General features: G+C 40.8%; 1 protein-coding gene across 1 annotated transcript; it reads right to left on the bottom strand.

Annotated features, from left to right (window-relative positions):
- Positions 1 to 11,317, bottom strand: cyp27c1 (cytochrome P450, family 27, subfamily C, polypeptide 1). Its single transcript, XM_084714893.1, has 9 exons — positions 10,871 to 11,317; positions 9,164 to 9,354; positions 8,602 to 8,801; positions 7,280 to 7,489; positions 5,681 to 5,844; positions 1,231 to 1,397; positions 876 to 954; positions 480 to 683; positions 1 to 192 (listed from the first exon to the last, which is right to left on the bottom strand). Exons 1-9 carry the CDS (start codon positions 11,159 to 11,161, stop codon positions 73 to 75), a joined length of 1,626 nt encoding a protein of 541 aa, XP_084571019.1. The 5' UTR covers positions 11,162 to 11,317; the 3' UTR covers positions 1 to 72.
- Between the last annotated feature and the right edge of the window lie 1,585 nt (positions 11,318 to 12,902).

The following is a 12,902-nucleotide window of genomic DNA, read 5'->3' as shown; positions in this document are numbered from 1 at the left end:
AAAAAAAACTAATAATGAACCAGCGCTTTAAAAACATACAGTACAGTAGACCTTATGGAGAGGAGTCTGTGTCTAGATTTCCCTGTCGATGAACTGCAGGTGGATGGGGGCAGCAGGGCAAAGCAGACCGTGGGTTTTGGCTTTGACATCATCAGTTAAAGGAGACACATCGATGTGGAACCTCTGAATGAGCTGCACAAGGAGGAAAAAAGACAGACAGAGCTAAGTTGTATGCATGCCACAACAATAAAAAAAACTTCATTCATTCATGAAAGTGGATATATTTACACTCAATGCCCACTTTACATATAATTAAATTCACACATCACCAAACACTGAATAAACTTTGAGTAAGTAAAATTTACAGCAGTTCCGTTGTGCAGAATTGCATTAATTGTACAGGTGTACCTAATAAAGTGACTGCTGAATGTATATCAGTAAGTTTGAAGACAGCCTCTAACTGTGGATTAATCCCATACCCTTGTGAGAACTAGATGCATCTCTAACTCTGCTATCCTCCTGCCGATGCAGCTCCTGATGCCGTAGCCAAATGGAATGGAGCCAAAGTTGTCGACGCGATCTGTGGAATCTTTCCTTATCCAGCGGTCCGGCCGGAAGTCTGAGGCATCAGGGAAGTTCTCCTCATCCAGAGATGTGGAGTAGTGACACAGGGCCAACTGAGTCTAACAGTGTGAGAAAACAAAAGAATGTCAGTTGTGTAATGAAAACAGCTGGGCTATTGTACATGCATCTGTACAACAGAGAGATGAGTAATGCAGGATCATGTTACATCTGGTTTCACTGTAATGTTTTTGGCTTATGCTTTTTCTTCAGCACATGCACACTCGCATCTATTATGTCTCCATCAGTCTTACCCCTTTGGGGATGAAGTATCCGCCCACTACCAAGTCATCCTGGGTAATCCGTCCGTTGCCTGGGAGAACTGGAAAAAGCCTGCTCCCAGGGAGGGGCGCACAAAGACTGTTATTCAACAGCACTATACGTTAATCTTCTAACAAAGTTTAATTCTAAGATAATTGGACAAGTGACAGCCACACACTGAGAAAGATAATGAACAAATTAAGGATACTCAAAGATGACCCCTACTTTTAAAAGTATATTAAAATATTGCAGAGCTGTTTCTCACATTGCAAGTAACAGCAAACCAAAAATTATCAACAGCTAGACAAGAAAAAGCTGGGAGAGTGTAAATATCTATGCAGTCTGCACCTGAGTGTCTCTTTGACCAGCCCTCTGATGAGAGGCAGACGAGGGATATCGTCAGCTGTGGCAACTGTTCCAGGTCCCAGAGTTCTCGTCACCTCTGTAAAGATTTGCTGCTGTATATGAGGGTGCCGCGCTAACAGGTAGGAGGCCCATGAAAGGGTGAAGGATGTCTAGGAGAAGAGAAATGGGTACATTTTAAAAATAACTCTTACATAAAATCTCTGTGGAGATGTTGCCTTTTTTTTCTTGATGTTTTGCAACAGGTTTGACTGCAATGCTCACTGATATAAGTGTGTCTGTGATGTTGCGCAAGTGTTGGGAAACAGTGAGGGGCTTTGAGGGAGAGGGGGCTAATTCCACGTGCTGAGCAGGCACTCGAGGCCACACCACCACCAGCTGCACTCTCAGCCCTCTACCGCATCTTACTTCACTCAATCCTTTCATCCATTCTCATCCAACCATAACTTGATTAAAGGGACAGTTCGGATTTTCTGAAGTGGGGACTGCTTATAAATAGTCAATGCATTACCTACAGCAGATGGTGCTACATGCTCCCAGTTTGGAGAAGCAGCAGGGGTACTAATACTGTAAGCTAAGCAAGGTCTGGCTGTGGACATTACAAGTGTACTCTATATTCAATACTTCTGTTGTTTCATTTCGCTGTCAGCTTTTTCTGACTGGAAATTGCCATTATATAAGCCAAATACCACTTTTTCCAAAGCAACTCCTTTGGCAAAAATAGAATTGTACCTTGCAGAACAAGAACAGCTGCCTCGATCAGTTAGTTTGTTTGTGTTACTGTCCCACTGAGCAAAGATACTTCCAAAAGATGTCTTTTGAACATCTTGTCATACAATGAAAAGACATCCCCTGAAGAGTGAGAGTTACAGTTTTTATGATGTCTTGTCTTCCGCACATAAAACTTTTGCACATGCACTTTCTCTATCTATCATTCATGACTGTCTTGGCAGTCTTGCATGTCTACAGACCAATGTCCACTGTCAATGCCCAGGAGGGTCTTTGTCAGACGTCCAGATAATGAACCTGATTCGCACGTCACGCAGACATACACATATGGTGCTGGAACAGTGCAGTATGGACATGATCAGCATGTCTGGCACATGTCTCATGTTTGCAGGGCTGTGACTTCAGTGAATCCAAAGTAAGCCTTGAAAACCAACAAACCAACCGATTGACGCAGCGACAGACCAGGAACTCCAGTGTTCTATGAGGTAAAATTACTGTTTTGCCAATGGAGTAGACCGGCAGTTTCCTGTTGGAAAAGGCTGTCTGATGGCAATGTCAAGCAGTGAAAATATTCTAAATATGGTGTACACCTTAAACTGATATTGATTTTCTTAGGTGGGTCTTTTTTTAGATGGATGAAATATGTTTTGCTGTTGGCCCTGTTCGCAGCAGGGGCTGTATGTTGTACATTGCTTAGTTTCCTACACTAGTACTCCTGCTGCCTCTCCAAAGTTGGGGAGTGTTCACCACCATCCAACATAGGTAATACAAAAACAATGGATAAGTACATCATACAACCCCACTTCAAAAAATCCAAACTATTCCTTTTAAATTCACGCAATTGTGCCCCACACTGAGTAGCATTGCAGTTTGCAGTTTACCCCAAATTTAATGAGGATACACAATTTATAATTTAGTAAATCAGACAAATGAAATGGAATTTGAAGTTGGTTCTCCCTCCCTCTAGTTTTAAAATTTCAGATGTATTAGTGCTCAGTCTCTTCCTCCTCAGTGATCTCCCTCTGCCCACACATCTTGTGACACACCCTGATCATTTTCATTTCCTCTTTCCTTTATTGCAACCACCCCATGTACTCATCTCAGTCATCCCCTGCTCTCAGTCGCCCCAACTCTTCCTTTTTCTTGCACGTCATTGACATTTTCATTGCAATGACGTGGGCAGATGAGCAAATGATATGAAAATAGGTTTTGTTTTTCCTGTATTCACATCATATCTTGTCTGTAACTGGCTGTACTGCCGTGCTATCCAAACCCAGACTTTACTTCTTTCCCTGGCATCCTCTCCATCTTTCCGTCCTGCCTTCTCATTTTGATACCCACACATGTTATGAAATGCATCAGTGGAAGAGGGGCTGCCATGTTTTTGCTAACCTCACACTGAACATACAATCAGTCTAAGGTCAGTATCTCTGAGTGGACTAACTAATGAGTGAAAGAGTCTCTATCCTTGTATAAGCCCTGTCACCCCGCCCCTGTTACCATCTCCCACCTCCTTCTTCCCTTACTTCTTCCTCAGATTCACCCTCTTCCCGCACCTAATCAACCCCAGCTGGGACAGATGCTGGCAACACCTCAGACAAAGCCAGCGAGGAATCATATGACAAAACCTCATCCAAACACTGCTCTTAAAGGCTCAGGCCTCTCCCCTCTACGCCCCCCCCCCCCCCCCCCCAACCCCCCCCCCCCCCACATCTTCTCTTCATTTTCTAACATCCATCGTTCACCCACTTCTTCTTTCCTCCCCCTTTGTGACGCCAGTTCCCTGATCTTTTGCCATTTCATGACAGCGTCCCTCTTCCTCAGGCCCAGCCCCCTTTATTCTCCCCCTCGTCTCACCTCTGCCCGGTCTGTGCTATAACTCTGGCTGTGGCTAACGTGTCTTGACAGCTCTTGTGTGTGCTGAGTAAAGGCAAATGCACCACAAGGTCAGGTAATGGCTCAGCTAAGTCCACCCCCTGCTAAGACGTGGCCGTTGCAACAAGTTCAACAAAAACACACACACCCTTTTATCCTGTGGCCCCCAGCCCAGAACAAAACACTCTACAGCCATAATTCTCATTAATCTGACAGCACCCCAAACAAATTAGGCAGTAGCTGTGCACATGTGCACACAGTGCGCACACAGATGCAAATACATGCACATGCATGTACCAGACAAGTATGAAACACTTGGAAAATAATTCTTAAGGGGTACTGTACCTTATCTAATATTAATGAGTTTAATTTAAAAAAAAGATAAAAAGAATTGGGTCAGATTTTTTAGTATAAGACTTGCATACTCAGCATTTACAGCTGGTCGAATCAAATTACCCTCACAAAAACAGCACTGGCACAAACTACATGTCTACTACATGTGGGATGCTATTTCTTTTGCACATGTTTTTGTTGTTGCTGTTTTATTCAAATGAAGTTAAAACATTAATAATTATTATAATCATCACTATTGTTATTTTTACTATTAAACTGGAGAACTTTTGTTACACAAGAACCCTTGCTGCACAATAAGTGTCCCTGAGGGAACTATAAAGTTAACCTTGATCCTTCACCTTGAGTTGACTGATACCAAACAATACTAATATTTATTTAACTTTTTATTTTATTTTTATTTATTCTTTATTTTCTTGGTGTTCATTTCTAGAATTGGTTGACATGGGATGTGTTTAATTATTTAACATGTTAAATAAAATATTTAAAATGTTTAAAAATATTCCATAATAAATTAATTTGTTTAAGAGAACAACCTTCTGAGTATAGTTACATTGTCATATCAGTGTAAAATTGGTGCATAATCCAGATAGAAAGGTCTATTTTTATTCCAGCTCACAATATTGGTAATCTGTTATTTTTTCCCCCTCTAAAATTGTATTGTATCTGTCTCAAAAATCCTGCATCAGTCAGACTCTAATGAAAATATTCAACATATTCAGAAAATCTAACTGCACTCTAATTACACATTTTTTCAAAAGCAATCGGGGATGATTATAGTTACTCAATCATACAATCTGATTAAGAAATCCTGATTACATCTAACACATTACTCCCATCCCTGTTTTTTCTGAACATCTTTCTTTTTCTGCTTGAATTGTGTCATGTAGGGGTGTCTAATGACTCAGCGGGCTGAGGCGTCAGCCATGTAAAAGTAACATCCAAATCTGACCCATGATCTTTGTGGTATTTCATGCAATCACCCTCTTCCAGTGTTTCCTTTTTTCGGATTATTTAATCTGCCAATTACAAGGTATAAAATTCCCCCCAAAAACGATACTTCGGTGACATTAAACCAACCGTCTTAGTTATTTGCAAGGGCCATCTAATTAAGTTCTAATGTGGAAACACATGAAGACACAACACAGATGTCTAGCAGAGGGGGAAAAAGACAAAAGCCCCCCTGTGTAGATCTAACAGACAGAGACAAATGACAAGAAACTAAATCTGAGTGAGAACAAGTTTGTCAGTGGGACACTGTGTAACCCCCCGATTCACTGCTCTGACCTGACGCTGGCACAGCTACACAGGCACGGATGTGGCGCCAGAAACCCAACCCTTGAAACTCAACACTGATTCAAACACACACAGACACTGACACACACATGCAACTCCCTCCACCTCCTGCTAAAGCCACACTCACTGCACCCCTACGCTACTCAGATCTCTCCCTGAGACACACACACACACACACACACACCGTGTCGACCCCGGCCAGTAGCATCTCTGTTACGTTGGCGTAGATCTCTTCTATGCTCATCTCCTTGGTAATGAGCATGTGTGTGAGCACGCCTCCTTTCACTTCCTCTCCTCGTTCCAGCTGGGACTTGATCTCCGTGAGCCTCTTATCAATGTGAATACAGCCTGAGATGAGACAGACACAGAAAAGGTGGGATGAATGGAAGGGGGGGTGGTGTTTAAGATGAGGGGAGGTGAGGAGGGAAGGGGAGGTGAAGGAGGGTAGTGAAGGAAAGGAAAGAAAGAACTGGTTATGTAACAGAGGGACCCCATACTCCCACAGCCCCTTGGTACAGCAGCAGAGATTTATATGCAAATCAACATTCCTTTCTACTGATGCCAGGCCATTTATACAAAAAAAGAAGTTTGCAAATAGTTCACCAGACCTATGCTTTACTATTTTGTACTTTAAAAAGCACCACAGAGAAAGAGCTGTCTAACAAGTGTACAACTTTGAAGGCTTCGATTTGACATCCAGCAATTCCAGAAAACCTGTAACATGGTACTTTACTTTTTTGGATAATGCAAAAAAACAAAAACAAATCAAAACTTTTTATGTCACAATTTCATTAAAAACCCCTGTGGTCACTTAAAAAAAGGACAGCATTACATTACTCCTAAGTCTGTGAAAACAATAACTCCAGAAGCTTTCTGGTTGTCTCGACTTGTGCTTGGAGACTACAAATACATCATAAGGCCTCCATAGCATCCGGTGTTTTGGAGCTTGAGCCTCACTAGGGACAATAACTCAGGAGAACTCTGCCTCCTCTGCTTTAATTTCCATTTTTAAAGATGGAGTTGGTGACACCGGAGAAACCAGCAAGAGTAAGCTAGATTTTTTAAGTATCCAACCAAAAAAATCCCCCTTCTTCCCTTCAGGCCTCCCTTCAAAGACACTCCCCCCAAAACACCCGCTAAGTTGGGCCAGTATCACAGTAAACTGGGGTACTAAGACATCCATACACATTATTTTCAATACCAAAAAAATGTCTATTAAACTGATCTGGATATGCTGTATTGTAGTGCACAGTTCATGCCACCAGAGGTCAGTCTCTCTTCTGGTGGACAAGGTAGAGCAGATGAGTAGAGAAACATGGCATCTGAAGGACTCCAGATCTCAGGACTAACTACTAAAAAAGAAACTGCCTTTGTCCAGGGAGTATTTTGGGTTTAATCTGCATTTTCTCTCCTCTGCAACTAACTCCTTAGAGCTTTAATAGTACATCTGCATAGCTTTGTGGCAGACTCTGGTCATGTGCAATGAAGGCAATGGCAGAGTGCACACAGGTAGATAGGCAGGTAAGCCATCCAGTCATTTCATTTGGCCAAATGAACTGAACCAAATATACAAAAATGCTTCTAAAATACAAAATAAATTTGAATCTTTCTTTTTCTAGTCCACCAATTTTTTGAAAGAGCAGTACTTCATTGCTAGAATAGCGATTTTATATAAAAGTACCCTAGTTACTGCAGGCAGACAGTTCATTAGAACATACAAGTATACCAAAAAGTATTTATGTGTCCCCCCATGGTCAAAAACTACAGGCTTTAAACCACTTACTGAATCTGAAGAGACCATCCCAGGACAGACAGAACTCCTCCCATGGTTTGGGGATGACTGGTCGGAGCCACTTGGGGATTGCCCCGGCATACATGGTTGTCTTGAAGGAGCTGAACATGAGGTGCAGTGCATTGATGTAGTCTTGGGTTTCCTGGGGAACCTCATTTTCCAAACAGCCTAGTCGGCACTCATATAAAATTGCTGCCACACCTGTAAAGACAAAGGCAAGGAAGAAGACAGAGTTTCAACAACATTTTCTGTACAGTTGAAAAGCTGAGATAAAGATTCATTACCTACCACTTGTTTCTTGTTGCACTAGAACGTAACAAAGCTGTGCATCAATGGTTTGTACATTTTAGCACAGTGGCAACTTCAGTTGCTGTTGATGGATTGTCAGGACTTGACAAGAGCACCTTGTGGCAAATATAAATTTAAGAGGATTAAAAAATATAGTTTACATATTGTTCTTTTTCCGCTCTATTTTCTCTCTGCAGGTCTAGACTGTACTCTTTATAATGCTATTTGCACACCCAACAATTGACTTTTCCTAAGTCCCGCCCCTTTTTGCTTTGTGTTCAGTTGAGCAAGCTTGGTACACAGTGGAACCTCAGTCAACTCTCAAAATAATTTTAGCAAAATGCTAGCTAATAATTTATGTTGATTTGCTGGGTAGCTAGTTAGCATGCATTTGGTTAATATTAGCTACCAGATGTAACTAGCTAGCTAATGACTGATGTATATTAGCTAGTTATTTAGCTAACATGTTGCTGACATTAGCTAACTTAAGATGTGACTGCGTATTGCTTTCACAGGTCCCCCAACAACATCTTTTAACCATCTTCAAAGTTTGGTTTTCTTTTCGACATAGACAAGCCTATCACTTTCTTTCTCAGGAGAGAAAAGTCATCATCCTGACTCTGATTTTCTAGTACTTGTGGCCCTTGTGTAGTATGGGTCTTTTAGGTTGGATAGGTTTTGGAATATGGAGTGAGACTGGGTAGATTTAGGGTAAGAATATCAGGGTAAACTAATGAGGCCAAGTAGGGCGGGTCATGCCACCATCCTGGGGAGAAAATGTTGCACACAGGAAAAAGGAAAGGAGAAAGCTGATCAAGGTTCCACAAAAAGGTGTCCTAACAAGTACTTGGCAATGGTGGCAAGGAAAAACTCCCTTTAAACAGGCAGAAACCTTGAGCAGAACTGGACTCTGGACTGGGTACATGAACATCTGCCTCAACCAGTTGAGTTGAGAGAGAAAGAAAGCTCCAACCTGCCCAACTTTCAACTCCTTCACAAACAACTTCTGTAGGATCTTCACCAACCTTCCATGGCATATTTGAAGAAGAGGTCATTCACATTGAAGACAGTCGCTCTGTCAGACCCCTGGGTGCGCAGGATACAAACTCTCTTGATCAGGTCGTCTACCACTTTGTTCACGTCATCAGAGAAGACTGCCACGTCACGTGGACGCATGATGAGCTGTCTGAGCACGCTCCTCATCTTCAGCCAATCTTCTCCCTCACTGGAAAACAGGAGACAAGGTGAATTTTTGGCATTCCCTTGTATTGTCTCATCTTAATATAAGACATTCACAGACATATAAAGGAAACAGCCTTGTTTTTATGAAGAATGATAGCAGTGAAGCTGTTGACAAATGGCTAGTATTGATGTCAAATGGGGCAGGTACAGTATTTCAGATTTTATAGACAGAAGCAGGCTACTGAGAAGTAAAGAGAATGCAAACTAGATGTAGCCTTGACACTAAGTTTTGTTTTCTGCCCATCTACATGTGAAAACTGAAGTGATTATCCTGTCAACATCAAAGTCAATTATTTCAGGAGTTCCTTGTCCAGTCTCAAAAGTCAAAGGTTGAAGTGGACTCACGCTGAGATGAGGCCAGTGGAACGACCTCTCATGTCTCTGTACTCCTTCCAGGACTCCATGTTTGCTCTCTGAGGGGCCACGCCCTCGGCCCGCAGCACCTCAGCCACCAGGTCACGGCCCGCCACCGAGACCACCAGCTGGGGCCCAAAACGGGATTTGAAAATTTTGCCAAACTTCTTCCTGTGGTCCATCTACAAAGCAGTAATGACACCCATAAATTATTATACTTATTTCTTGTTAGACCTGTAATGTAATGCAGTTCATACTGGCCATTAGTTTAAATCTATGATTTAACTTAGAAATGTACAAAAATATTCTAATAAAAACACATTTTGGATTTTATCTTATTGATGCAGATCAAATAATTGTAATGGCATACATTTCAGCAGAATGGTGTTGTATACCAGCCATGCCAGTCGTGTCACATCTTCAGAAGAACCAGTCTGTAACAATGGCATCATTTAAATCTTCAATTACCCGCCACTCAGAAATAGGCTAGCTTTATTTATCACTAAAAGAGGATATGTATATTTGAATGCCGGCTGCAGTTCTTGCTGTCAATCAAATTAACCACTACTACTAAAAGTACTATTAAAGTACTGTTGAAGAAGACTGCTTATGTGCCATAATCTATTTTTGCTCTGATCCTCAGTTATGACTTTTCTCATTTAATGATGATTTAAGTGGAATTTCTTTAGATATATAAAATTTATTAATAAGCAACTATCCAATCTTATGACTTGTGACTAATTTGTAGATCAAATTAATTAACTATCTCTAAAGGAAGTATAAAAAAAATCCTATGGTAACATGACTATGCATTTTCTATTTTTAAATGACCGTATGTAGTTTGTAAACAAGAATATTCACTTGAAGAGCTGGAAGTAACAAAGAGTGTTGAAGAGATTTTAATAGAGACAATTAAGTAAAACTTTTCTTAAATGATCATGAAGATGAATGAACACAAGATCATTCACAATTAGGCTACTCGTTCTAATGTAAAAAAAAAATACACACAGGGACTTATTTTGTCTTGTAGTTTTAGGGCTGGGCAATATATTGATAATATATCAATATGAAATTAGACATCTTCTCAGACAGACTGTTCTAGCTGTTCTATCATTTGCATTTGCCCACTTAGTCATTACTTCCACATTACTGATGACTATTTATCAAAATCCTCATTGGATGAAAGCATCCATGTCCATATCACACAGCCTGAGATACTTTGTATACTGTGGGGTAGTTTAATCTACCTCAATGCATCATATTCTATAAGATCATAATATGTTTTGCACTATTTGAGAATTCATGGTATGTTATTTTAGAAAAAAATGTGTCTCTGGAGATATATATTGTATAACCAAAAAGTAAATGATTAATTTTGCACATCCAGTGTCTTAAATTCAAACATTTAAAAATTTCTACAAAGAATTCTGTAACAAGATTATCTGCTGAGTTTTCAGTCACAGAAAAAAATAATTTTAGAGTGCCCTGTAACTCACGTGAGGACGATTACAAAACTCACATCTTGGAGTGGAAAGCTGACCAGCAGCCAAACCCCTGGTGCGCCTTTACGCAACAGCCTGTGCCATTTTACGCATAGGTGGCAAATTTGGCTGACGCTGACAAGATATGGGCTGACTGCCATTAGTGGGAAACACCAAGAGATGATTCCATCGGCCAAGTAAATAATTACATAATTACCTGAATTTCATGAATTCTGCTAAAGCCGTCTCTCCAGAAGAACTCGACCAGGTTGGATAGGGTGCTGGGTCCAGGCATCTCGCTCAGGCTCTTGATCCTGGGTTTCTCGCCGACATCCGCCGGTGTGATCAGTCTTTCGGGCATAGCTTCCTCTCCAGCAGCGGAGATCCCGAAAGCCTCGCTGGCTGCCGACTTGTGTAAAGCGCGAAAAATGAAGAACAGCTGCTTGTTTAGCCGGTCGCCCTGAAGATTCCTCCAGCACGCTGTCGTAAAGTTACTCAGCTTAGCCATTGTTTGGATACTTTTCGGCGTTAACTTGAGCAAAAACGATATGTGAGTCTTCTGCAAAGTCTAAACGAGGCGCAGAGTTCACATCTGCAAATGCACGTTCCTGGCATGTGCAGAGCGCAGTGTGTGGTAATGTAATGTTAGATGGGATTGTATTGTGGAACGCTTTTAAATAGTTTGCTTGTACAACCTCAGAAGTGGAAGAGGATTGGATGTTCGCTTCAAAGGAAGGGAGGGATAACTCTGTATTCGGCTGTGGGCGTTTCCCCCAAAAATGCTGCTGGGATTGACAAAGAGCGCATTACAATGTGCCAAAACACAGTTACATCACACCAATCAATCAGCCTGCAAACACACGCACACAGGCACTGAATGATTAATGTTACATGAAGCCACATTCCATGTTTACATTAGCCATAAAACAAAGGAAAACCACTCCCACATTTTGTCTCATGTAACCATGTGCACAAATTATCAGCTGTTTACACCTACACATGTAAGAGCTCTGGTTTGTTAACGTTCAGCAGTTATATATTAAGAAGTACTGACAGACTGTGGAGACAAAGTAAAGTTATCCAAGTCTGGAGCTCACAGAGACACGAGATTTATATTTCTCTTGATCTTGAGAGGTAATTAAACCTTTCCAAAAAGATAAATGGTATGCTCGGGCAAGATGGCAGCTCAGCAAATGCGAAATATTTGCTCATAATTTATGCCTCCGTTTCAGAGAGTACTCAGAACATACTAAACTTTTTGCTGTAAAAATAAATAAATAAATACAGAAATATATTTGAATCAACTAATCTTCATTTTTTCCTTTAACTTAATGTAAATATACAAGTTGTATTTGAACAGAACTCCCTCTGCAGAGCCAGTCTCAAGGATCAGGTGCTGGTCGGCCTCAGATAAAATCATCAACATAATCCACTGCACACTGAACAACACACAGCTCAGTGTCCAATGCTTTACGTTGATGATTTATACAAGTTGTATTTATCTGAGTTAATCAAACATAAAATTTCTCTCTGTTTTCAGAGCCAGAAATCAGAATTATAGACTTGAGTCCTCTTAACGTGAGGTCTTTTGGCTTTAAATTATGATGACTCAGCTCATTAAATTATGTTACTAAAGAAACAGGATCAACATTTTAGCAAACTTCTGTGCATGAATTATTTGAGTGTTTCTGAGACCCTTTTCTCTTATTGTCTGAAGAAAACGTGTAGAGAACGTGCTGTGTGTCTCTAAAACACATAAATGAAGGGCAGTTCCGTTCAACTTTCCTGCGATACATCTTTTTATAGTTTGAAGAAAACATACTAAAACCTGCAGTGTTGGTGTTGATCTTCTTGTCCTTAACATATCTTGAAGTGGAGGTTCAAACCTCAAACTCATTACTCTTTCAAATTTATGATTTTCTTTTCCATCTCTCCCAGAAATTAAAACACTAAGCTAAAGCAGCCATTTTTGGGTGTATTTGTAGAGAGGTTACAGTTACTGAACTCACAAACCATCCATCAATCATAAAGATATGAATCAGCACACTTCATATCCTGATGTGTATATTTTTTTCCCTTCTCCAGTGTGATAAGATATACTCTCTCTTGCTCTTCTGATCTCAGCAGACATGTGAATTCAAATTATCTTCACTACTTTTGGGTCCTTCCGAGGCAATAAGCCTCAAATCTCTAGCGGACACAAAACAGGGATTAAACCGTCCAGGCCACAGATGGGGCCACTCAGAGGG

The sequence above is a fragment of the Lutjanus erythropterus genome, chromosome 1 (assembly GCF_056507025.1).
Source record: "Lutjanus erythropterus isolate fLutEry1 chromosome 1, fLutEry1.hap2, whole genome shotgun sequence".
Classification (NCBI taxonomy): domain Eukaryota; kingdom Metazoa; phylum Chordata; class Actinopteri; order Lutjaniformes; family Lutjanidae; genus Lutjanus; species Lutjanus erythropterus.
Note: the sequence above shows the minus strand (reverse complement) of the source record. Positions and strands in the feature narration are given on the sequence as shown.

Excerpts from the sequence above, each read along its gene's own strand:
- cyp27c1 (XM_084714893.1), bottom strand. The coding sequence starts at position 11,161 with ATGGCTAAGCTGAGTAACTTTACGACAGCGTGCTGGAGGAATCTTCAG. Across the intron at positions 9,355-10,870 it reads GCAGAATTCATGAAATTCAG|ATGGACCACAGGAAGAAGTT; the intron begins GTAATTATGTAA and ends ACTGCTTTGTAG. Across the intron at positions 955-1,230 it reads CTGGTCAAAGAGACACTCAG|GCTTTTTCCAGTTCTCCCAG; the intron begins GTGCAGACTGCA and ends CCCTGGGAGCAG.